Raw genomic sequence first — 26865 nt, 5'->3', positions numbered from 1 at the left:
GACTGCCAAGTCCCCGAGGCCCTCACAGCAGAGCCCACCGCCTAAACCACGCAACGGGCAGGTACGCGCTGCAACGGGCTCCAATGGAAGGCCAGCCTTTCCGGATGGTGTCAGGAACCACCCGAAGTACCTTAAAAGTCAGAGAATTATAAAAAATACACATGCATACAAATATGTCTTTTAAAATATTCGTATGAAAAATTAGTAATAAAAATACTTAATAGCTACATGTCACAAAAGCACAACACTAACAAACTGAGCAGCTAGCATGTGCATATCTGAAAAAAATTTCCTATCATAGATTCCAACTTCTGCTCCAATTTCATAACCTCTGACATTATCATTATCCTCTCCAATAATAAAGAAAAGTAGCCAAAGAAAGATGAGCTCCAAATATTTTTTGGTAGACTGTCTCTCTGTAACACACAACAGTATTCTATAATTGGGGAAATACTGGTTTTATATTTAACTATCACTGTTTCAATTTGTTACTATTTAGTTATTAACCTTAATTCTTTATACAAATTGCTGTTAATCTGTCAAGAAGACTATATACTGTATTGTTCATAATTTAGACAACTGGCTTCCTAAATAATTATATTCTCATATTTATTTTTTAATGGATACAGTAAACTTGAGCGAAAATAAGATACCTATTATGGTGACCCTGAGGAAAACCTCAGGAGTCCATTTTAACCTATTTCTAACAAAGTGTTTTACTGTACCTCAAAACTCATCTGTTTTCTACAGATAATCTAAAATTTTTGGCACAGAAGTAGTACCACAAAAAGTGTAGCTTATGTTTTAGAATTGATATAGATACTAGAATTGAGGAATTAATTGAAGAAATATACATTTAACCAGGCAATTTTAGAAAGTCTGTATGTTCAGCATCAGAAAAATGGACTTCGCAAGAAAGGGTTTTTGCATTCATCTATATAACTTACGAAAAACGTTAGCCCTACCTTACAGTCATACAAAAATTCATAAAAATTTTAAACATGACATCTTCTGCCTACTAATGTAGAGCATATGTAATTAACAATTAATCACCAAGAAGCGAAATACCACACAAAAGACTCAAAACACAAGTTAGTCCATGAGTCTCCAAAGAGGTAATCATGAAGCAAATAGTGGTGATTACTGTACAGCCCTCCCCAAAGACAGTCTAACTGCATTTGGCAGGAAGTGGGCAGCAGGAAGAACTACAATCAGAAACCACCACTTGCTCCAGGTTCTTACACACCCACAGCAGTGCTCCCAGTAAGCAGACCTGGTAGAAGCCTGACAGCAGGATCAAATCCCTGTCACTACCCACACCATCCTAAGGATATTTTCATTAGTGAGATGTTATCATGGGACAGAAAAGGCATTCTAAAATAAAAACACCTTAAGAACCTTAGACAAACTCTAAACCTCCATCTAAATGACCAAAGTATTTGCTCAGATGGAAAAGACACTGAAATAATCATTAAGCTTAATTAAAAACAAAAACAAAAACAAAAAACCTACCAAAGAGTTATACATGAAATTTCAAAGCTGAGGGACTCAAATACAACACCCGATTAGCGTACAATAACCAAAAATTACACAAAATAATTGTCTCTCATTTGAATTCATGAAAGTACACTTTCATGAATATAAATCCCATTATGGAAAAAAATAAACCTATTGAATCTTCAGTTGACTAGGTTGTTGGCAAGCTTCAAATTAACCATTTTCAAGAGACTGCTCTTAAATACCTTGAGTTGAGAAAACCAACTAATCAAAGTAGGGCAGGAATAAAAGCTATTTTAATCCATCAACACCAGACAAGACAAACAGAAATAAATATGGACAATAAAATAGAATTTTAAAAAAGAAAAGGAAAGAGAGAAGTGTAGGAATCAAACTCTAAACAGAATCACGAAAACACAATCATAAATTACCAGATAAACTTACCCTGTGGGAAAACATTTGGAAGGAGACACTTTCCAGCAGCTCATGTCCTAAGGCTTTTAAACTACTTAACATGATATAAAATAAAGTAACTTAATATGGTACATTCACAATATAGAGTATTCCCTATTGAAGAAATAAGCACATCTTACACACAAATGCAAGCAGGCAGATGATGCAGTATGTATAGTAGACAAAAAGATCTGGAAAGGTATACACTGAACTGTGAGTAGTGGTTACCTCTAGGATGAGCTGGATTTGAAGAGATGGAGCCAAGAAGAGATGCTAAAGGTAGATTTTTACTTTTTCCTCTGTTAAGTACATTAAGTATATTGCCCTTCTGCAATAAGCATTTATTGTTCTAGTAATTAAGAAAGAAACCATTTCTGGACTTTCCTGGTGGTCCAGTGGTTAAGACCCTGATGCTAGGGGAACTAAGATCCTGCCCGCATGCCTCCAGGCGCAGCCTAAATAAATAAATAAAAAGAAAAAATGAAAACATTTCAAACCAATACCAGACATTGTTACTGTTTTCAAGATATTTATGTTTAGTATAAAGAGGTAATAGCAGTAAAGTACCTTGAATTTAAAGCCCTATCTTCAGAGATTTTTAAAAAATGACAATTAAATGCAGTATGTAACCCCAGGCCGAAAAAAGAGGACACTATTGAAGTTACTGGCACACTTTAAATATGAACTATATATCAAGTGTATTATTATAAATGTTAAATTGCCTGAATTTGATCACTGCATGTTGGTTATATCTAAGAGCATTCTTGTTCTCAGGTTATACTAAGAACTAGGTAGGGGTAAAGGGTCATGATGCCCTCACCTTACTCTCAAATGGTTTAACCCAAAATAAACAAACACAGGGTTTGACAGAAAACAACAAAATTCTGTAAAGCAACTACCCTTCAATTAAAAATAGATTAAAAACAAATAAACACAGGTATATACATTTTTATAAAGAAAGATAAAGCAAATGTGGCAAAATTTCAACAACTGGTCAATCCAGATGAAAATATGGGAGTTCACTATGCTAGTCTTAAAACTTCCGAAAGTTCGAATTTTTTTCCCCCCCAAATAAAAGATTCTTTCTCCCTAGAGAGCAGATCTCTCTTAGAAAGGGAAAGAAAGAATTCTAAGCCTGAATTTCAGTGACTATAGGTGTAAATGTTTCAGTTTCTAATATGAATCGTCTCTCAGGGGCTTACAATAGCCCTCAGTACACACATTACAAAATAAGATACTCTACAGTATCTCACAAGAATTAACAAATTATGAAGCAGGTCAACTTTTTATTCTAGCATATGACTATTCTCGCTTCTCTGCAGAAACTGACAATGCTCACAGAACAACACTAAACATCTCTAAGGGTTAAGAAAAATTATTATCATATCTGTTAAAGAGTAAATCACAATGCATTACAATTTAAAGGAGAATTTGTTCTTCAGTCGCTAAGTCATGTCCAACTCTTTCTGACTGACTGCAGCACACCAGGCTTCCCTGTCCTTCACCATCTCCCAGAGTTTGCTCAAACTCATGTCCACTGTATCAGTGATGCTATCTAACCATCTCATCCTCTGCCACCCTCTTATCATCTTGCCTGCAATCTTTCCCAGCATCAGGGTCTTCTCCAATGAGTCGGCTCTTATAGATTAAATCAATTAGTCACTACAGTGAAAGGTGGCAGAAAAGATTTGAAACACCAAAGTTCCACTAAAACTAGAAAGGGAAAAAAAACAAAACTAGAAAGGGTCAATTGATAGGTATGTCTTGACAGTTTGAACATTTCTTAGGGAAACACAGTAACTGCTCAACAACAGTTACTCGATACCCTTTTAGAGACATAATCTGTCAGTAGGAAGACTCGTTGGCTGGAAATCTAGATGAAGCAAGAGCAAAAAGAGGGACATGAAATCTGGAGAGATATACTCTATTCTGAGCTTCCCAGGTGGCTCAGTGGTAAAGAATCTGTATGCCAGTGCAGGAACCATGGGTTTGATCCCTAGGTTTGGAAGATCCCCTGTAGTAGGAAATGGCAACCCACTCCAGTATTCTTGCCTGAATAATTCCATGGACAGTCCATAGGGTTGCAAAGAGTCAGACACGACTGAGCACACACACACACACTCTATCCTAAGCAAAAGAATAGTTCCATCAGGCTTACTGTGATCACAAGGAAACCCTTCGAGTAGCAGTTTGGCCTCCCGTGTACCTCAGTAGCCCAAAGACTATACCTTGGCCTGAAGAACATACCTTAATCACTATAAAACTATTTTTCTCTTTTAAAATAACAAAAACTGAATTATGGACTGGCTGCAAAGCTCCTAAAGGTCCAGACTCTATGTGGATTCTTTCAGTTGGCTTCCTATGGCATCTCTAACCCCACCGTAACTTAGGTGAATTATGAGAATGTTGTAAGAACATGACTAACCCCACTGCTTTATATTTAATTTGAACATGCTAAAGTATTTTTGCCAGCTAATAAACTTTATTTTTGCCAAATTCACCATGCTTTTCATATCTCAGTGCCTTATAAAGTACTGTTCTTTCTAGCTGCATCTTTTTAGCCAATACTAATAAAAGTTTAAAGCAATCATGCTCCAATTAAAAATAAGCAAAGTTTTCAAAAAAACTTAACACTGTCCTATTTCCTAAATCCTCGTAAAACCCTCTGCAGAAAATACTGTTATGATTCTTACTTTACCTACAAGGACACCAAGGCATTACAAAATTTGCCCGGGTTCACACAGCTATTAAGTAAAAGAGGTGAGATTCTAAACCAGGAGCTAGGATAGAGTCCAATGGTTTAACATGTTTTGTGCCTTGGACCATTCTGGAGTCAGGTGAAAGCCTGCAAATTCCTTTTCAGCTTAGTATTTTTAAATATATGAAATAAACAAAGGAGACCAATTACCTTTGGGACAAAAACCCCAAATGTATGATACAGTAGTATATATGCTTCTCAACAATCTAGTGGTGGATCTCCAATCTACTGAAATTTCTATGTAATGATGAACACAGATAATGAGGTATCTACAATAATTAAAATATATAAAATCTGTGATTTGTACTAGCAGTAAAATCACAGGTACTGTATTACAGGCTAATCATGAGTTAATACTACTATAGTTTTCTGTTTACATTAGTAATTAAAAGAAATGCTAACTTCTAGTTAAGAGGTTAGTGAGGACGTAATTTTCCCCTAAGTTTATGGATGCCATCCATATTAACACTGCCCTCTGTATCAATCCTCTTAGCATTGCAGTTAAGAAAAAGAAATTCAAGAAGGCAAAGTAGTTGTCTGAGGAGGTTTTACAAACAGCTGAGGAAAGAAGAGAAGCAAAAAGCAAAGGGGAAAGGGAAAGATATATCCAACTGAATGCAGAGTTGCAGAGAATAGCAAGAAGAGAAAAAAAGACCTTCTTCAATGAACAACGCAAAGACATAAAGGAAAACAACAGAATGGGAAAGACTAGAGATCAAGAAAATTTGGAGATGTCAAGTGAACATTTCATGCAAGAATGGGCATGATAAAGGACATAAATGGTAGGGACCTAACAAACGCAGAAGAGAGTAAGAAGAGGCGGCAAAAATACACAGAAGAACTATACAAAAAAGGTCTTAATGACTAGGATAACCATGATGCTGTGGTCACTCAACTAGGGCCAGACATCCTGGAGTGTGAAGTCAAGAGGGCCTTAAGAATTATTACTACAAAGACAGTGGAGGTAATGGAATTCCAGCTGAGCTATGTAAAAATCCTAAAAGATGATGCAGTTAAAGTGCTGCACTCTATATGTCAGCAAATTTCGAAAACTCAGCAGTGGCCACAGAATTGGAAGAGGTCAGTTTTTATTCCAATCCCAAAGAAGGGCGGTGCCAAAAAATGTTCAACCACCAGACAATTATGCTCATTTCACATGCTAGTAAGGTAATGCTCAAAATCCTTCAGGCTAAGCTACAGCAATATGTGAACCAAGAACTCCCAGATGTACAAGCTGGGTTCAGAAAAGAAAAAGCAACCAGAGAACAAACTGCCAACATTTGCTGGATCATAGAGAAAGCAAGGGAATTCCAGAAAAACATCTGCTTCATTGACTACACTAAAGTTTTTGACTGCGTGGATCACAACAAACTATGGAAAATTCTTAAAGAGACAGGAATACCAGACCATCTTATCTGCATCTTGAGAAACCCGTATGCAGGTCAAGAAGCAACAATTAGAACCGGACATGGAACAGCAGACTGATTCAAACAGCAGACTCCTTAGGAAAGGAGTACATCAAGTCTGTACATTGTCACCCGGCTTGTTTAACTTATATGCAGAGTACATCATGCGAAATGCCAGGGTGGATGAACCACAAACTGGAATCAAGATTGCAGTTTTGGAGAAATATCAACAATCTCAGATATGCAGATGATACCACTTTAATTGCAAAAAGTGAAGAGGAACTAAAAAGCCTCTTGTTGAGGGTGAAAGAGGAGACTGAAAAAGCTGGCTTGAAACTCAACATCCAAAAAACTAAGATCATGGCATCCAGTCCTATCACTTCATGGCAGATAGAAGGGGAAAAAGTAGAAGCAGTGACAGATTTTCTTGGGCTCCAAAACGTATAGTTAAAGCTATGGTTTTTCCAGTATTCATATAGATGTGAGAGTTGGACCATAAAAAAGGCTGAGCGCTGAAGAATTGATGCTTTAAAATTGTGGCGCTGGAGAAGACTCTTCAGAGTCCCTAGGACTGCAAGATCAAACCAGTCAATCTGAAATGAAATCAACCCTGAATATTCATTGGAAAGACTGATGCTGAAGCTCCAATACTATGGCCACCTGATGCGAACAGCCAACTCACTGGAATAAACCCTGATACTGGGAAAACCAAAGGCAAAAGCAAAGAGTGCAGCAGAGGATGAGATGGTTAGATCATCACAGACTCAATGGACATGAAATGGAGCAAATTCCAGGAGACTGTGAAAGGATAGGGAAGGCTGGCGCGCTGCAGTCCATGCCATTGCAAACAATCAGACACAACTTAGCAACTGAACAACAACAACAATAATCTTGTGTCCTTCTCTCTCTCCACACTGGATCCCTTGGTGCTCTCATCCAGTCTTGTGGCTTTGAATACTACCTAAGTGGCCGACTACAAAGTTTATCTCTAGTCCAGACCTTTCTCCTAAATTCCAGACTTGAATGTCAATTCAACCAGGATATCTAAAAGGCATCTCAAACTTACCACTTCTAAAACTGAACCCATCTATTCCCCAAACGTGCTCTTCTCACAGTCACCCCTATTCTGGTTGATGGCAACCCTATCTTTCTCACTGCTCAGACCAAAACTCTTGGAATCATCCTTGATTCCTCTCTCACATGCCACATCTGCTCTATCAACAATTCACATTGGGATGATCTTCAAAACATATCCAGAATTCAACCATTTTTCACTATCTCCTGTTACCTTGATAGAAGTCATGAGCATCTCTCTCCTCAATTTCCAGCTTCCTTATATGTATCTCCCTGCTTCTACTGTTTGTTCCTCTCTGCCAACTTTAGAGATCATTCGGAAGCTGAAAGCAGACCGTGTCACTCCTTGGTTGAAAACTCCAGGCAAAATACTTATAAACACTCTACAAAGCCCTGTGAAATCTGTACCCCACCCTAACATAATGTATTAATACTATTACCTTTTTGTTCATTCCATTCTAGCCATACTGAGCAGAACTCTCTAGGTCTGCCTCAGTGCCTTGGAACAAACTATTGCCTCTACTTGGAAGCTTTCTCCCCAGATAGTAACAGGGCTAGCTTCCTCCCTCTTTAGTCTGCCTAAACATCACTCTCAAGAAGGTTCACCCAATGCACCTCATTTTACATTTCAACATCTACCCCAGAAATTCTGTCCCCCTTATTGTGCTCCATTTTCCAAAGTAATAACCTTTTAACATTCTATATTATGTATTATTACCCCTCACTAGGAAGGGTGCTAACACAACCAAAATTGTTTTGTACATTGCTCACCCCAGCATGCCTATGTTTGGCACAAAGTAAATATGCATACAATCAAAGGACAGCAATCTCTGTAAAGGAGTTGCCTGTGTCTCTCATTAGAAGAACTCCTTGAAGACTACAACTGGATTTAATTTGCAGTGTCCTCAACACCTGGCCCTAACGCCCTCAACACCAGACACCTAACGCACAGATACTCAGGTGATTATAGTCCCTTTCACCTGAAACATAATCCTAGATACTTGAGGAAAAGCTAGGTCTTACAGCTGTGTCTGATTAAATAGTTGGTAGGAGACAAACACAGAACATCAGGTTCCAACTGTTACTGCAATCAAACTGAATTTAAGTTTCATGATTCATTTCTTCATGTGTCTCGGAAATATTTCAAACTATCTACAGTCTGAAAAGGGCACTTGGTCATTCCTCCCCGCCCAGTCATGGCACCACCTCTCTGGCCCACCTAATCTTTTCATGCTTAACATCCTACCTCTTCAGCGTTCCTTGATGACCCCAGCTAGAAGCACTTACATGTGTCACACTCTGTGTCAAGTGCTTTTCATATATTATTCTCATTTGATTCTCCCAAAAGTCCTATGAGGTTGCTTCCATTACAACACCTATTTCAAAGATAAGAAAAACTCAAACTTAGAGAGATGAAGTCACTTGTTCAAGGTTCAACGAATGTTCAAACCCAGGTATGCCTGGCTCTGAAATCCAAGTTCTTTAACCACGATACCGCTTTTCGGTCTCTGGGGTCACACAACCTAACTAGCTTATACAAACTACTTCATAGGATTTGTTGTCACTTGTTGTTGTTCAGTTGTTTCTTGCATCTGTTAAAGCAGGTGATATCATTCAGGATGCTTCCTACCAAGACCCCTCCCAGTTCTTACAGTATTACAAAATAAAACATTTTATAATTCTCTACATACTCCTTGTAGGTTAATACACATACACACACATATATTTTAGCATTTAGTCACTAGGGAAATTAGAAATCTCCACTGTTAGGAAGCAGGACAGATAGAAAAGCAATAAAAATAAAAAAACTCCAAGACCTTATATAAAAAAATATAACATTCCTGATTCCTCCCCACATGCATGTCCATCAAAGATGCACTTGAGTCCATTATTCCATACAATATGAAAAGCTGTATTTTCCTTCAAGAAGTTTAAGAATATGATCCTTAAGGCTTCTGTACTTCACCAAACAACCTGGTAAAAGGAACTGAAAAGCAAGCACTCAAGACCATTCAGGAGCTAGCATGTTATTTTGGACCGGACAAGTGCTCAATGAGCAGTTACTGGATCATGATACAGAATTTTCCTTTTTGTGAGGTCTTCCAAGTCTCAAACCAAGAGCCTGTAAAGAGTCATAGCAGAACTAAGCTGAAATGTGTCAAAAGAGCAAATATCTTGGAATCATCCTGGTCATAAAAGTGAATTTCATTTGATATCTCTATCAACTGTTTAGGTTTGAAATATGCCATACATTCGTAGGTCTAGACTTGAGCCAACACCAGCAAATGCAGTTTAAGGATAACTTTTCAAAACAATAGTCTTGGGAGGACGCAGGGAAAGAAATGAATCCAGGCTCTGGAGTGGAAGCTCTCTTAAGAAACCAGATACAGTAGCTGATACGGCCCTCAACAGCAAGGTAAAAATGTCCCAGGCTTAAAATACACTATTGGTTTCTAGATATTTCGGTTTTCAAGACCACTGTCTTGTTTAGAGAATCCTCCAGCGATTCTTGCTTCTTAACAAAGTCTTCACAAGGAGTAGAAAGTCATCTATTCACGGCAAGAGGTTGCTGTTACCGAGGAAGTTGAGTGTCCGAAAGTGTGCAAATTTCATAATCTGGTAGAGAATGTATACCCCTCCGGAGGCTTTCATTTTCGGGCGGAAAAACAACCCGGTGTCACCTCCACATTGGGGCCACTCAAACCTCGCCACCATTACAAAACCGAAGTGCCAAAGGTGCAGAATGTGAAGCCGGAAGCACTACCAGGCCAGGATCAAGTTCCAGGAGAAAAGGGGGGAAGAAAAAAAAAATCAAAACCAAGAGTGCAGCGCGGGCCCCTCGGCCGCCCTGGGCCGAACGACGCACGTAGGCCCTTCCGGTCAGAGCCGCCGTCGCCGGGAGGCCGGGCGACGGGCCGGGCTTCCACCCGAGCCCGGGGATTCGCGGCCTAGTCTTGCCGGTGCCGCCTTGCCGAGTCTGACACCGGCTGCTCCTCCGACTCGGTCCCTTTCGTAGGCAGCGCTGACCAAGTGGGCCACGAGGATCCGGAGGAGACCGCCGATCCTCGGGCGGGCCGGATCGGTACAGACGCGGCGGCGGCGGCGCCGCCGCCCCTCCCCCACCGGCCCGGCCCAACCGCCGCGGCGACGCGAGCAGCGGCGCCAACGCCGGGCCCAACCACCGGCCCGCGGCGGCCCGGACAAGGGGCCCGTGGCGGCGGCGCGGGCCCGCTCTGGACGCCGCCCGCGCGAGTTCACCGCGGGCCCGTTACTCCCCGCGCCATCCGCCAGGACGCGCCGCCCTCAGCTCGGGCTGAGACGGCCGAGGGCAGCGGGAGGCCGCGGAGCTGATACTTACTCAGGGGTCGGGTGCTCGGGGTCGTAGAAATCCCCCATCTTTGGAGGCGGCTGCGGCGGCAGCTGCTGCTTCATAGGGAGCCGCTGGAGACCGCGACACGAGCCCCCTCCCCGCGGCAGGGGCGACGCGAGGGAGGGGAGGGGAGGAGGCCGCTGGTCCGACCGCGGCGGCGGCGGCGGCGGCGGCAGGGGCGGCCCGCGTCGCTGGCCCGCTCGCTCCCTCCCTCCGGCGCCCGCCCGCCGCTCTCTCCCCTACACACTCACACGGGGAGCGACGCTTACCCCGCCCGCCCCTTAGCTGCACAGGCCCGGCCCCTTAAAGAGACACGCGCCCGCCGCGCCTCCGCCGCCAGTCGGCGAGCAGGCAGCTGCCGGTACTCCTCTGAGAGGAGCGGCGCCGGGGGGCAGCGGTGCGAAACCCGCCGACCCGGCCCGACTTCGCCTGCGACTTCCCGGAACGGTAAGCCCCGGGCCCTAGCGCTGTTGGCCCAGCTCGGGGCCGAAAGCTGCTGCGCCGCGACCCCTCCCTCAGGCTCGCTCAGGCGGCTGGGGCGCTGAGGTGTGACACGGCACGCCTCAGGGTTGTTTGCGGGCGAAAAGCCCGAACCCGCCCTGACACTACGAGCCTTCCTGCCCCGCCGCCCTCGAAGACCTGCCCTCCCGGAGCGCCGGAGTCCTCAGCGGCGCCGAGGGCCCCTCCCCTGGGCTTGCGGGCTCTGAGGTAAGGCGGGCGCCTCTTCTCCCTAGCCTCTCGCCCCTCTCTCCTTTATTCCTCTTCGCTTTCTCTCCCTCTCGCCTCTTCATCTCGTCCCGTCGGCAAGCACGGAAGTAGAGCTAGGCCGGGGATTCGCGCTAAAGCCGAGCTCTGGGGACGCCTCTTCCTCCTTCCCGCCCCCGCCGAGTCGGCTGGGCCCAGTCCGCCCACCGCCCCGCTGCGTCCGACCATCTCCACCCGCCACCCCAACATCTGGGAGCGGTGGCTCCCGTGTTCTGCGTGGTTCTCAAGGCCTTGGAGGAAATGTCCTTTAAGAAAAGGTTATGAATCGCTTTCCTACCCAAATGACGTAGTAAGATTAAGTAGGATAACTTGAAAGGCCTGTGGGTTTTATTTTTGGAAGGATAAAGAGCGCATAAAGCCATTAGCTAAAGGCTAAGGGGGTGGGGAGGGTTTCATAAGATCAGATTTTTTTGTAGTTTGATTTTTCCCACTGTAATTTTGAATCGGATTTTACTAGCAAGCATCTGGTTGGAGGTATGTGTTACGGACTGAATGTGTCCTCCATCCCCTAAATTTATATGTGAAATTCTATCCCCCAAGATAATGGTATTAGAAGGTGGGGCTTTTGGAAGGTGTTTAGGACTGGACTGTGGAGCCTGCATGAATGAAATTAGTGCCCTTATAAAAAACCCTTTTAGAGAAGGAAATAGCAACCCACTCCAGTATCCTTGCTTAGAGAATCCCATGGACAAAGGAGCCTGGCAGGCTACAGTCTGTAGGGCGGCAAAGAGTCAGACACAACTGAGTGACTGAGCACACACAGATTTTTTGCTATAGCCTTGCAGAGTTTCTGTCTTTTGCCTGTTTCTTCATGAGCCCATTGCTCATGGGCTTCCGTGGTGGCTCAGATGGTAAAGAATCTGCCTGCAGTGAGGGAGGTCTGGGTTCAGTCCCTGGGTCTGGAAGATCTTCTGGAGAAGGGAATGGCAACCCACTCCAGTATTCTTGCCTGGAGAATCCCATGGACAGAGGAATCTGGTGGGCTACAGTCCATGGGGTGGCAAAGAGTCAGACAGGCTGAGCAACTTTAACTTCACTCAAAAGCCAGTTGAGCTCTCTCCGGTTTGTTCTGAGGATATAAGGAGAAAACTCAGTCTGCAACCCAGAAGGCAACCCTTGTCAGAACTGTCATACTGGCACCTCAGTCTCCAACTTTCAACCTCCAAAACTGTTTGAGAAACGAGTTTCTATAGTTTATAGCTACCCAGTCTATGGTATTCCGTTTTAGCAACCAAAGTATATGAGAGTATAAAGCCTTTACTAGCTCTTTTTAATATCCTATATGTGTGTAAACAAACACACATATTTATATGTTGTCAGTGTCTATTAGTGCTTTATCATCATTGTTTCTCACTTGAGGATTATTTTGGGTTTTTTGTTGGCTTTTCGGCATATCCAGACTCCCTTGGTTCAAGTCTCCCGTGGCCACTTCTTTACAAACTATGAATACTGCCTAATTTTTCTGCTTTTCCTCATTGTAAGATGAGAACATTAATGTGGACAGGACGTCACTGTTGTGAGGATCCAATGAAATGTTTGTAAAGCTTTAAACTTTCGATAAATGTCAGCACTTACTCACCAGAGTGCAATGATTAAGAGCTACCTGGCATTGTATACCCGCCCTGCCACTTTCTAGCTATGTGACATGAGGCATGGTTACTTTGCATGCTTGCAGTGCCTCATCTGTAAAATAGAGGTATTATCTACTGCACAATGCTGTGATTATTAAACTAAATTGTATAAAACATGCTTGCACGATGCCTCTCCCTGAGTAAAGTTATCCTTTAGGCTTTGAAAGAATAAATTGGAGCCCTATGCCTTGGATACCACATAGGCTATTGGGAGCCACTTCACATTGGACAGACCGGAAAGGACTATTATAATTATAGGTGGAGGTGGCTGAAATAATGTTAAGTGTGAGGTGACAAAGACCTAAACTGAGATAAATGACAAAAAAGCAGTCAGTTACAGGTCTCCTGTTTCCTAAATAACAAAGTAGATAGTTCTCTTGCAGGGGGTACTAGTTGATATCTATAGTATCTAGTCTTAAGATAGCATTAGTCTAGTTAGAATCCAAAGCAATAAGCATGCTGAGCTGTGGGGTTCAGTGGGAAATACTAAGCCCCAAGCATAAATAAATGAACCAAGGTTTTACAGGCAAGATTGAATACTATTAAATGCCCTCATCTATGACTGTACTAGGAGTTTTCTGTACAACTATTTTAAATTCAAAGAGAATGCGTTCACAGAACGGATACTTAGGCCTGGCCTCTTGATCAAAGCTGTGGAATAATTTGGTCTATAACTGACCATCTCCCGCTTTCTTGTTTAAGACTTTCTACAAATAAGTTTGAAGGAAAAATGTCAAAAGTCTTAAAATGAAACATTTTAAGAGGCATTCCATAAAAGCCTTCATAATTGTTCCTGCCTCACTGCGCCTATAGGCCCAGAGCACCCCATCTCAGGGAACCCAAACGAAGCCAGTAGTGACCCTGAAACAAAGTTGACTCAGGCATTTCTTGCCTTAGGGGAGGTGGAAGGCCAAAGATCAGACATTGCCCCCAGTTATACTCTTGGTACCTGGATGGGAAAAGAAAAATAAGTTTTTAAGGTGGAGAGAGTACCAGTTGATTGCTTGAGCACATTTTCAGAACTACTATGTGTAAACATAGTTTTGGAAGTAATGCGTTGACAGGGCGGTTCTTGGGATTGGTACAACACGGAAGCAATAAGGTCAAGACAGCCAGCGATTCTGAGGCACCACTGGTGGTTCCTCTTTTCAGTGTGCCAGGCCACAGCTCTGCTGCTGCAAATGAGAACCTGGCTGAGGCTCCAGGAAAGAGAGAAAAGGTTGTTTCCCCCTCAAAGTGACAGCTGGAGCTGAGTGAGGAAGCTGCCCCTACCTACTTAACCTCACCTCCTCCCATCCCATTCTACCTTCAACAAATCCTACCCCGACCTGAGGATTCTCAAAAGACTGTTCCTCGAGAAATGCCGACTTGGGAAGGACATACAAGAACTAGGCCTTCAGTCCTACGGCTCCCCAGAGTGCCTGTCTTTGCCAGGAGGGGACAAGGTTGGCAGTGACAACAAATCCAGTGTGGGCAGTGTGAGCCAGGGCAATGTGGGAAAGCCTGTCTCTACCCATGTGCTCCCACACATATCTTCACATTGGCAAAATTAGGCCCATTCTTAATGGCCATAGCCTGTGGTTAATAATGGTCCGCTGGTATATAAAAGGTTGAATTTAATATCAGAGAGGCAGTTTGGGAGTATACGTGAATGATATATAAGACTGGGTTATATCAAGATCAAATGTTTGAAAGTTGAGACTTGCCAATACAAGGTTTATAAAGATCACAGCATTTTGTAAGACACCTAATTACTTTCCTTGATTATTTATCTATTACCTTGAATCTATTCCTCAATGTTAATGATAGTATCATCAGTTTTTTTTCTAGTCCAGTGTACTTTTAAATAGAGGAATTGTGTTACATATTCCAGAAATGTATTTTTCATTATTTGTAATGAAAAAACAAAACTGGCTGTTACTGTAGTTGCACATTAACCATAAAATCATGACTACAAACAAATACATCCTAGCATTAGAATAGAAACATGATTTGGGTATCAATGAACTGTTACATGGGCTTCCCTGGTGGCTCAAAGGGTAAAGAATCTGCCTGCAATGCAGGAGACCCGGGTTCAATCCTTGGTTCGCGAAGATCCCCTGGAGAAGGGAATGGCTACCCTCTCTAGTATTCTTGCCTGGAGAGTTCCATCTACAGAGGATCCTGGCGGGCTATAGTCCATGGGGTCCCTAAGAGTCAGACAGGACTAAGCAACTAACACGGTTTACTTTCAAGCTGTTATACAGGGTTTCCCAGGTGGTGCCAGTGGTAAAGAACATGTGTGCCAATGCAGGAGGCATAAGAGACTGGAGTTTGATCCCTGGGTCGGGGAGATCCCCTGGAGGAGGGCATGGCAACCCACTCCAGTATTCTTGCCTGGAGAATCCCATGGACAGAGGAGCCTGGCAGGCTACAGTCCATAAGGTCACAAAGAGTTGGACACAACTGAAGTGACTTAGCACACACTATTTAATAAAAACTGTGTGTATGTGTATCTTTTGATTCAGCAAATTCTGTTTCTGAAATTCTACTTCATAGACTATTCATATCAAAGAATATTTTCATTAAAAAGAAAGAATTTTCACTGTACTAGATGTTCTGGAGGAGTTTTATGAGCTTTGGGGATTTTTTGAATGGGAAAAGCAAAATTTTTATATATATATAAATATACATATATACATGCATATACTTATTTGATTTTGTGAGGATGATGAAAGATATGAACAAATATATGCCATTTAGTCAATTTATTTTGAGAATTGAAGGAGGGACTGAGAAAAAAATAAGGAAAAATTGCTACTACCATACCCTGGTAAATATATGTTGATATGTAGATGTTTGTATATATTTAGAGCTCCTTTAAGAAATTAGGAGAAAAAAATGTGTATCTACTGGCTTAAAGGGGTGTTAACTTTAAAAAGTAAGTATTTGGAGTCTATGTCTATTAAACCAAGATATGCATGACAGTGAAAGTGGCTCAGTTGTATCCAACTCTTTGCGACCCCATGGACTGTATGGCGTAGAATTCTCCAGGCCAGAATACTGGAGTGGGTAGCCTTTCGCTTCTCCAGGGGATCTTCCCAACCCAGCAATCGAACCCAGGTCTCCCGCTTTGCAGGCAGATTCTTTTATCAGCTGAGCCACAAGGGAAGCCCAAGATGTGCATACTAATATATTAATAAGTACTTGTGTGAGCATATCCAAACAATGAGAAGGGTGCAGATTGATACAGACTAGTTTGTTAATATTACCAGTGTTTTGTATGTGGGGTATGAGAGAAAGAAAGAAATCAAAGATGAATCCTAAATTTTTACCTCAACACCTAGATAACTGGTTAAGACTTGAGACCGGAAGAAAGAGGTTGGGATTAATAATTATGCTTTCAGTGTATTAAGGCAGGAAATGCTGATAAACATTCAGATGGAGATAGCAAGTGAGCAGTTCAAAATACCCATCAGGAATTTAGAGGATTCCTCATAAGAAAATAGAAATTTTGGAGTCCTCAGTATACAAGTGATATTTAAAGCTATAGGACTGCACGAGATTTCCTAGGGAAAAAGTACAACTAAAAAAGAAAAGCAGATAAAAGGACAGTACTCAGGATTGATCATTTGAGAATTTAGCCTTTACAAGTTATAAAGAATAATAAGCCAGCAACGGGACACAGGTGAAATTAATAACAAACAGGAGAGTGTGGCCACATAGAAGCCAAGAAAAGAAAGCTTCTAAATGAATTAACAAAAAAATTAAGAAGCAATATTACTTTCTGCTTTCAGCTACCTTGCACATTTATCCTTGTATCAGTTATCAATTGTCAGCCCAGTGGGAAGCCAGAAATCTGCACTTCTATCCAACAAGAACAAGGCACCACTCCCCTCTGGGGTATCATAGAAGGTGAAATGGGAAACCTGAAATTTCACCCCCACCTGGCACTTAGGAGATGACACTCCATTCCATCTGGCCTCGTGTCAGAGAGGTCATTCTAAAATAGAAGGTTTACAAAAGATCCAGAGTCTCATAATGCTCTGATGGTCCAGGATACCATTTTTTAAAAATCATTCATCAGGAGAATTACAAACTGAATGGCAAAATACAGTTTTGAAAGATGCTGACACCAGAAAGAGAAAGACAAATACCATATGTCACTTATGTGTGGAATCTAAAATATGACACAAATGAACCTATCTATAAATCTGAGAGACTCAGAGTCCCAGAAGAAGAGAAGAAAGAAAAGCTCAAAAGTATTCAAAGAAACAATGGCTGAAAACTTACAAATTTGTCAAAATAGATAAACCTACAGATTCAAGAGGTTGAACATATCCAAAACAGAATAGACCCAAAGAAATCTGTACCCAGGTAGGTCAAATTTAAGCTTCTGAAAACTAAAAAAAGAAAAAATCTGAAAACAATGAAAGAGAAATAACACCTACAGGAAACATTTTTTGGATGGCAGATTTCTCATCAGCACCATGGTGGTCAGAAGTAAGTAGCACAACATTATCCAGTTTCTGAAAGAAAACTGTTAGGGACTTCCCTGGTGGTCCAGTGGCTAAGGCTTGGCACTCCCAATGTAGGGGGCCCGGCTTCGATCCCTGTTCAGGTAGCTAGATACCACATATGCAAATAAAGATCCTGTATGCCACAACTAAGACCTGGTGTGACTGAAATAAATAACAACAATAATACAATAAACCTATGGGAAAAGAAAAACCCTGTCGATTCCAAATTCTATATGGTAGGATTATCCTTCGGGAATGAGAGAAAACTTAGAAAAGCTAAGAATTTGTCACCACTGAACCTACTATAAACATTTCTGGAGAATGTTCTTCAAATATAAAGAAAATAATAAAAGATGGAAGTTTAAGCTATCAGGAAAAAGGAAAGCACAATAGAACAAAATATTACTAAATACAATATACTTCCTGTTCTCAAGTTTTCTAAATTATGTTTGACAGTTGAAACAAGAAAATATCTCTATATAATTGAGATTTGGTTTGCAGTGACTATAGAAGAAATATTTAAGACAGTTATAAATAGGGGACTACGGTTTTCTATACTTAATTTGAAGTGGTAAAATATTAAAACCAGTAGGCTGTGTTAAGTAATGTATGTATAATGTAAGATTTAGAGTAAATACCCCCAAAAAAATCTGTACAAGAGATACACTCAAAACATTATAGAACACTTCCCTGGCAGTCCAGTGGTTAAGAGTCTGCCTGCCAGTGCAGCAAACATGGGTTCAACTGCTGGTCCAGTAAGATTCCACATAGAGCGCTTAGCCCATGCGCCACAACTACTGAGCATGCGCTGTAGAACCCGCGAGCCACAACAGTATACTCAGATCCATATCTCACACCATAAACAAAAATTAACTCTAGTTGAATCATAGGCCTAAATGTCAAACCTCACATTGTAAAACTTCGAAAAACAGAAGAAACCCTTTGTGACCTTGACTTAGGCAATAAAAGCGCAGTCCATAAAACAAAAAATTGATAAAATGGACTTTACCAAAATTAAAAATTCCTTCTTCTTAAAACACAATGTTAGGAAAATGAAAACACAAAGCACAAGCTAGGAGAAAAATCTTTGCCAACGCATATATCTAATAAAGAACTTAAATCCGGAATATGCAAAGAATTGCCAAAAATCACCAGTAAGAAAACTGCACAATTTTTCAAATGAGTAAGAGTTCTGAACAGGCACCTCATCAAAGAAGACATCCAGATGGTAAAGAAGAACATGAAAAGTGCTCAACATCATTAGTCATTGAAAGTGAAAGTTGCTCAGTTGTGTCCGACTCTCTGCAACCCCATGGACTTGTACAGCCCATGGAATTCTCCAGGCCAGAATACTGGAGTGGGTAGTCTTTCCTTTCTCCAGGGGATCTTTCCAACCCAGAGATTGAACCCAGGTCTCCCGCATTGCAGGTGGATTCTTTAGCAACTGAGCCACCAGGGAAGCCCAAGAATACTGGAGTGGGTAGCCTATCCCTTCTCCAGTGGATCTTCCCAACCCAGGGATCGAGCTGCAGTCTCACATTGTAAGTGTATTCTTTACCCAACTGAGCTATCAGGGAAGCCATTGAGGAAATGCAAATTTAAAATGGAACAAGATGTCACTACGTACCTATCAGAACAGCTAAAGCCAAAAAGGTTGACTATTTCCAATATGGGCAAAGATGTATTTTACTTTCTTCTTGCTGGTGGGAGGTTCAAGATGCAATAATTTGTCTTTTGTTTTGGAGGTGACATCCCGGACTACTGAACCCCTAAATTTTTTTACTGATGTGGTGGCCCCCAATTCTCCATAAGATTTATCTCTCAGTCGTTGTAGCACATAATGAAGATTCCTCCATGCTAGCCATTTATATAGCTTATTTGGTCCATTAACAGAATGTGATATTCTGAAGAATGTCCATATTATTTGGATTTCTCCATTTTGTAGTTTGACCACAGTCAAAGAGTTAAGGTAGCTTTGGGAAAAATTGTAAATGTGCACCATTGTCCATTTCAAATGAATGTGAACTGCTTTTAAGATTAGAGATTGCCAAATGTTTACAGACTCTTTTAACCCTATTGTAATATGCAGAGCATCTGTTTGTTTGGTTCATACTACTTAACCCTAGCATATGACTGAACATAATTCAAAATAGCCAAGTATCCCATATGGTAAAGACAGTTTTTTGTCATTTTGCCCCTAATACAGTCTAATTTCTGCCTCACCAGACAGCATTCACAACTCAGAGAGGAAACTCATGCAGTAATTTTCCATGCTTTTTTTAAATTTAGAAATGGTTTGTGTGTAGAGGACTGATGCTCAGATCTTACTGAAAAGGCTCATTTGTATTGAGTTACACAAATCGTGCCCTTTGCTACTGTTTCATCTAACCCAAGGACCTAAGGAAGTTGAAATTAATCCCAAGCCTGGAGTAATAAATTAGTAATCCCTTCTTCTCTCTAGGAACATCCTTTGTTTTTATTTTTTGGTTTACCAGTTATGATGGCACTAGAGAACTTTTTCAAAAACGTGCTCTCTCAACAGCAATTTCTTGACTCCTCTCTATCTGCCAAAACCTGTGGGTAGAAACAGAGGATACAGAGATAAATTAATCTCTGGCTTTGGGAGGCTCTCAGAGTAACTGGGGAAACACTTCAAACAGTTCGGGGAGAGTACTGTATTGAAAGTACTGTAAATATGGGACCAGAGTGCTATGGGAAAAGGAAGTAACTCTTTATGCCAGAGGAGTTTAGAAAGGACATGATACATAAGCTGAGCACTGATTAATAATCATCTGACAGAAAAGAGGGCAGATGAGGGCAATCTGGGCAGTGAATGTTAGCCCCAGTAGTGAGTTTCCTAGTAGTTTTGGATCATACTTGAAGCCAACTATGGATCATACTTGAAGAAGGGTTTTCTTTGCTACAAAGAACCAAAGCAGTGGTTAGACAGCTTTATATGCTAGGTTATGGGAATCTGAGGGCTTACCTGATGGTAAAGAAGTCTCCTGCAATGCAGGAGGCCTGGGTTCAATCCCTGGGTTGGGAAGATCTGCTGGAGAGGGGAATGGCTACCCCAGTATTCTGGCCTGGAGAATTCCATGGACTGTATAGTCCACGGGGTCACTAAGAGTCGGACACAACTGAGCGACTTTCACTTTGATGAGAATCTGAAGGTCTTTATGTGGACTTTCAACAATGGAGCAGCAGCTAGCTGAGGTGAAAGACTGCCTGAAATCATTCTTAAATATTAATACATGCTCATCATGTGAGAACATCTGGCTCACCTGCCATGTCTGGCTTCCTAGGGTTTGTACTGTGGTGTAGTATCACAGCCATCAGGAATGAGCCTCCTGTTCCCTTGGAATACATTTTCACAGCTTTAAAATTTTTTAGTCCTTTACAAATTCATGCAGAATGAGGAATCCAATGATCATTTGTAGTTGGGCTCCTTGGTGGAGTGAGGGCTGCTTTTTTTTCCTCAAAGGATGCTTAAAGGATAGTTTGGGTCATCACGGTTGAATTTTGTCAAAGTTTAATTTTTAAAAATGTTGAAAACGTGACTCATACAAATACAGAATGAATATGTGTCAAAGATTTATTGTAATAACTTATTAATAAGGGAACCAGTCAGTTAAAGCTGGTTATAAGAGCATGTTGAAGAATTGGGTATTCATAGAGATTTGTAAAAGCAAACTAGGAGTAAAAAAGGAATGTTAGAATTAAGATGTTAGATTTGAAAAAAAAAAAAAAAGATGTTAGATTTGATATAAAAGAGGAGAGCATTCAAACTGTATCCTTTGGGGTTATGTTTTCTATTGGATAATATCAAGCATATGATTTGAGAGTCTAAGCTCATAATTGATAGTAATAACAATGCTTTATTCTGTTAGGCTAGATAATGAAATAACTCTTGGATGAGACCACCAGCCCTCTTAGTTCCCAGTAATGCATCGAAAGTACGTGCCATCTATCTTTTTGCCTTTTTTCCAAGTAATTTTTCTTAACAACATTTCATGTTTCTAAAGCCAGGCGTTTGAGCTGTCTTATCCCACCCCACCCCTGTCTGTCCCAGCATGCCTTTGTAAGCCTAACTGCCCTCTACACCTTACTCTCTACGTATACCACTCCCTTCTACTTTAGAGCTATTGCCCACCCTGTCCCATCAGCCAAGGACCCTGAGGTTCATTGCTAGAGGTCAAAGATCAACTTATCCTTCAAGGGCAAATGCAGTTGGCACCCTCTTCTCAGAATCAGTGCTGTAATGAATCCCACTTGACACTCTTCCAAATTACTTAGTACCAGTTTATCTTGGCTAGTCTAAAAAAAAATGGCTTCTTGGGATTTCACTATTTTATTTGCTTGGAACGTCTCTAGGGACAGCCTGATATAAAACTAAGTCTTCAACTATTAATGCATTTGCTCCTGTTTAATTGGATTTGATAGCTTGGGCACACCTGCACAAAAGCTTTCAAATGAAATGTGCATTTCGTTGTGTGAGCCTAATTTAAAACTGGCCCTAGGGGACATTTTGTACAATTGGTGGGAAATTTGTGATATCATGTTGAGACTTAAAGTGACTAAATTCAGCTTTGACTGAATTTTTGATGCAAAAAAATAAATTAAAAAAACCTTGGAAATTGGACCACAAAAAGGAGGCTGAAAGGTCATTAATTCTGGCAGTTGATCATGGGACAAACTGCATATCCAAATGCAAAAGAATGAATTTGTTACCATGCTAAGTGAAGTAAGCCAGATAAAGACAAATATCATATATATGTTTTATCTGAAAAATATGATACAAATGAATTTATTTACAAAACAGAAGTAGACTCATAGACATACCAAACAAGCTTACCAAAGGAGAGAGAGGGGTGAGGGACAAATTAGGAGTTTCAAATTAAAATATACAAACTATTGTACTATATGTAAAATAGATAACCAACAAGGACTTACTGTATAGCACAGGGAACTATACTCAATATCTTGTAATAACCTAAAATAGAAGAGACTGTAAAATATATATATATATAACTGAATCGCTTTGCAGTATATCTGAAACTAATACAATATTATAAATCAAGTATATTTCAATGAAAATTTTTTAATGCAAAAAAGAAAGTGAATTTCAACTACTGCCTCACAAAATTAGCTCAAAATGGACCAAACACCTAAATAAAACTGTAAAACTCTTAGATGAAAACCTAGGCGTAAGTCTTTTTGACCACAAATTTGTCAGTGTTTTATTAAATTTGATACCAAAAGTTTTTTGTGTATTCTCCGCATCTCAGATGGAGTTCATTCCTTCTTGTGCTGAATCTACTTGTGTCTAATCCATGGACTGTTTTCTCAACCCATCCTCTGATTTAACCTTGTTCATGGGAGAGCCCAGAGGACGTTCCATTTATCGAAGCAGTCAAGAATGCACAGGTGAGAGAGGTAGTAGCATCAAGAAAAGCAGTGATGACTGGTGTTTGGAGCCTGGGGCTAACAGTGGAGATGCTCTTAGACAACCAGTCTTCCTCGTAGGATGCGAAAGTATCAATAATAGAGGCCAAGTGATATAGCATGTAACTCTTAAGAAGCAAAGTGGGCACAATTATCTTAATTAAATGAAAGCTGTAGAATGGGTTAATAGAAATGGGGTATAGTCATCATCTTACTTTATCTTCCCAACAGTCCAGTGAGGCAAATATTCGATCCCATTTTATAGAGAATCTGCACGCAAGTCAAGGCTGAGAAGGACTGACACCTTTGCCAAAGATCCACAGAAAGAGGCAGAGCTGGCCTCAACTCCAGGGCCACCTACCACCCAAGTCCATGTATTAGCATCAGACCACACTGCTTATGAAAGAAGGATGAGAGACACTTCCAACCTCACAGTGGCTGATAGATCTCTGGAAGACAGAAACAGCATGAACTTAGTCAGAGGAGGAACAGAAATAATGTGTGTTGAAACTTTTTATGGAGTTTTCATCAGAACTGAGAAGTTAGCACTGAACTGCTTAGATTTGCTGCATGAAGCTGGTGGATTGATCAGCACAAAAGGTGCTGTGGTACATCACCCAAATTCCCCTTCTGGACTTACTATGCTCTTCCCTCACTAGCAGCCCATGGGTTCTAATCACAGGACATAGAGCTTCTGAAATTCCATACCATGCTCCATGCTTGACCTCATCACAGCGTGGTGCTCCTTCAAAATTGTGGAGGATCATCCTTCTATCCTTGAACACTGTAAACTCACTTGCTCCCTTTACTTCCTCAGAGAATCACAGGTCAACTACTGCAAGAATTTCCTTTATCTTTACCCTGGCATCTGCTTTCTTCCCTTTAGGAAACTCTCCTGCTCTTAGACTGAAAACCTGGCTGCTCTGTGTCTAGACTGTAGAAGTTCCGGAGATGAACAGTGCTGACGGTTGCACAACAATGTGAAGGTACTTAATGCCACTGAACTGTGCACCTAAATACAGCACGTCATAAGAGTGTTTTCTTCATAACCTTGGAACTGCAACTTTAGTTCCTTTAAGAGATGGAAAAGGTTAGCTATATAACCCAGTTGTTAACAGCTTTCTTCTTTGCTGTTAAATCAGAATTACTTACTGTCAGAAGACATCTGAGTTTATTTTAAGTTGTCCATTCTATAATTATTAAAAACAAGATAATATATTAATATACTATTTCTTAGGACTTTCTTGGTGGTCCAGTGGTTAAGATTCTGTGCTGCCAATGCAGGAAACCCAGGTTTCATCCCTGGTCGGGGAATAGATCCCACATGCCACAACTAAGAGTTCTAAAGATGCTATATGCCACAATAAACACCAAAGGTTCTACGTGCCCCAACCAAGAACCTGGCACAGCCAAATAAGTAAAGGGGTAAAGTATTTTAAATATATAAATATATTGTTTCTTAACTAATTTTAATACAATGTAATGTATAGCTAAAATTATAAATCACATGATGTAAAGAGTATGATAAGTGCATGCTTTCCCTGGGTAAAATGTACATATGGATGTGATGCAAATTCTGGTGTTTAGCTTTTAAAAAAATAAAAAATAAAGTATGAAAATAGTAAATAACTCGATTATTTTCGTTATAAGAAATGTTTTCCTATTTAATGAAGCAGAAAAGTATTTATTACTAAAAACTGATTAAACTAGCATGTAATTTCTTTCCTTTTTTCCCCCCAGGCCAAAAAACAAACAAAAAAAACCCGTCAGTTTTTAAAACAACAAAGATTTACCATAATAACAAATATTTCATGATATGATTTGATAAAAATGATTTTAACTACTTAGTCAAGTAATGCACAACAAATCTAAAATAAATCACTTAAAAGTTTTATCTGGGAGTTTTATCCAGTGTATCTGAAGAGACTTAGTAGTCCCATTAAAACATTCCAGGTATATTTAAAAGAATCACTGTCAATAGTTGATGCTTTTTTTCTTTCAGGAATGATCATTTAAAGACCTGCTTACATTACATAAATACAGAGAGATATTTTTGGCATTCAGGACAGAATTTCTTATTTTTTTTTAATTGAGGTCAGGACAGAATTTCTTATTTTTTTTTTAATTGAGGTATAGTTGATTTACAATATCATGTTAATTTCAAGTGTCTAACAGTGATTCAGTTATATACACACACACACACACACACGCATGCATTCCTTTTCAGATTCTTTTCCCTTATAGTACTGTGTGTACGTCATTCTCAGTCTCCTATTTTATCCCTCCTCCATCTCCTTTGGTAACCATAGATTTTTTTCTAGGTCTGTGAGTCTATTTTGTAAATACGTTCATTTGTATCATATTTTAGTTTTCATGCATAAGTGATATCATATGATATTTGTCTTTCTCTTTCTGACTGACTTAGTATGATAATCTCTAGGTCCATCAATGTTGTTGCAAATGGCAATATTGCATTCCTTTTTATGACTTATGCTCATGCTTTTTTTGGTCCGCTCACAAGTGATTATCTAACAAGAGCTAGGCATTGTTGGTCTATAGTCAGGGGATAGAAGAGACAAAATTATTTAATAAAAGTTATCAATACTCCCCCTGCCTCACTCTATCATTTTATCTGAATTCAGAACTTGGGGCAAAGTGCCCTGTTCTTAATTTAACTTGACTCTTAATAGAAATGAGCCCAAGACAGGGAGAGAGACAGGAAACCCCCTCCAAGAGTAGAGAAGGGTAAGGTGCATGCCTTTTTCTTATAAAGGGACAAAGGGCTATTGGTGATCCAGACCTAGATCAGACCAATGTTAGAAAATTTATGGGCAATGAGGACCTGGAAACATGTATCAAAGCCCTAGGAAGGCCTTCCCATGCCCCCAGGGGAATCAGATCCTGCTTTACAAGACCGCACATCTTAGTCACAGTGGAACTGTGAAGTGATGTTGCCTCTTCACTCCCAAATTCAGAAGGAATTGGAGAAGTCCCTTCGTCGGCCAGAAAAGGGAGGGAATATGACTTTTTAATGAGTAATTAATAATACCTTTCTTCTTAATTTGTACATGGTTTTCATGAATACACTGTTGATTTTTATGTACTGTTGCTTTTATTATTTATGTCTAGTGCTCACACACACTGGTTTTCATGTTTATTTGACATTAAAATTAATGAGATCTTTTAATTCTTTTAATAGCCAAAATTTGATTTTCTCTTTAGAACTGTTTTGTCTGAAGATCTGTAATCACTTTGTGATTTTAAGTTCCTTTATTGAGACTACCCCCAACACTTTTTAAAGGCTCAATCTACCTAAACTCTTACACTTGGGAAATGGCTCAAGAGACACTAATTTATCAATATAATGAAATACCATGCAGTCAACAGCAATGTTGAAGGCAAACAATATGGACCTGCACAATAGCATCTTTTTTAAAAATTGTTTTGCTTTATAGTTGATTGACAAATTTGTGTTTTATGTGTACAGCATAGTGATTCAGTTATAGAGATACATATATTCATTCTTTTTCAGATTCTTTTCCCATATAAGTTAATACAGAATATTAAGTAGAGTTCCTATACAGTAGGTCCTTGTTGGTTATCTATTTTTTATATAGTAGTGTGTGTATATTAATCCCAAGCTTAAAGAGCATCTTAAATGCAGAAACTAGAACACTGATTAGAGTGAGTCAGATCATTTCCGTTCAGAGTTGAATTGGAAAAATTTAACATATTAACTTGGAGAAACATGAGGAATTTTTTCCTTAAATCATTTTCTTCAATGCGATTAAAATATGTGTTACACAATAAAAATATGCAGTGTATGTCAAGAGCAGTGATCATTGTTAACAAGTAAACTAAAATATTCCTTGAAAATTGATTAGTAAAGAAGAGGACTTTCAAAGGGCAAAGAGCTTAAGTTATAAAAGGGAGAGTTGGTTATAGAAAAAATGTATTTTGCAAAAGC

The 26865-nt window shown here is 40.3% G+C and overlaps 1 protein-coding gene and 1 long non-coding RNA gene across 25 annotated transcripts in view; one reads left to right on the top strand and one right to left on the bottom strand.

Moving 5' to 3' along the window:
• SETD2 (SET domain containing 2, histone lysine methyltransferase) overlaps positions 1 to 10894 on the bottom strand; it is a 75720-nt gene extending 64826 nt beyond the window's left edge. For all 3 annotated transcript variants that reach the window (XM_043886041.1, XM_043886042.1, XM_043886043.1), the window contains exon 1: positions 10547 to 10894. In XM_043886041.1, coding sequence (XP_043741976.1) covers positions 10547 to 10620 — 74 coding nt within the window. In that variant the 5' untranslated portion in view covers positions 10621 to 10894. The remainder of the gene's footprint in view (positions 1 to 10546) is intronic.
• Positions 10879 to 26865, top strand: part of LOC122682833 — a 60256-nt gene continuing 44269 nt past the window's right edge. For 13 of the 22 annotated variants that reach the window (XR_006337549.1, XR_006337550.1, XR_006337547.1 and 10 more), the window contains exons 1-2: positions 10891 to 11266; positions 23785 to 23884. This is a non-coding gene — a long non-coding RNA (uncharacterized LOC122682833). Of the gene's footprint in view, positions 11267 to 22741; positions 22881 to 23784; positions 23885 to 26865 lie in introns of all 22 variants that reach the window. The other 9 variants (XR_006337538.1, XR_006337539.1, XR_006337533.1 and 6 more) reach the window with 6 other exon arrangements.

This window comes from Cervus elaphus, chromosome 24 (assembly GCF_910594005.1).
Source record: "Cervus elaphus chromosome 24, mCerEla1.1, whole genome shotgun sequence".
Taxonomy (NCBI): domain Eukaryota; kingdom Metazoa; phylum Chordata; class Mammalia; order Artiodactyla; family Cervidae; genus Cervus; species Cervus elaphus.
Note: the sequence above shows the minus strand (reverse complement) of the source record. Positions and strands in the feature narration are given on the sequence as shown.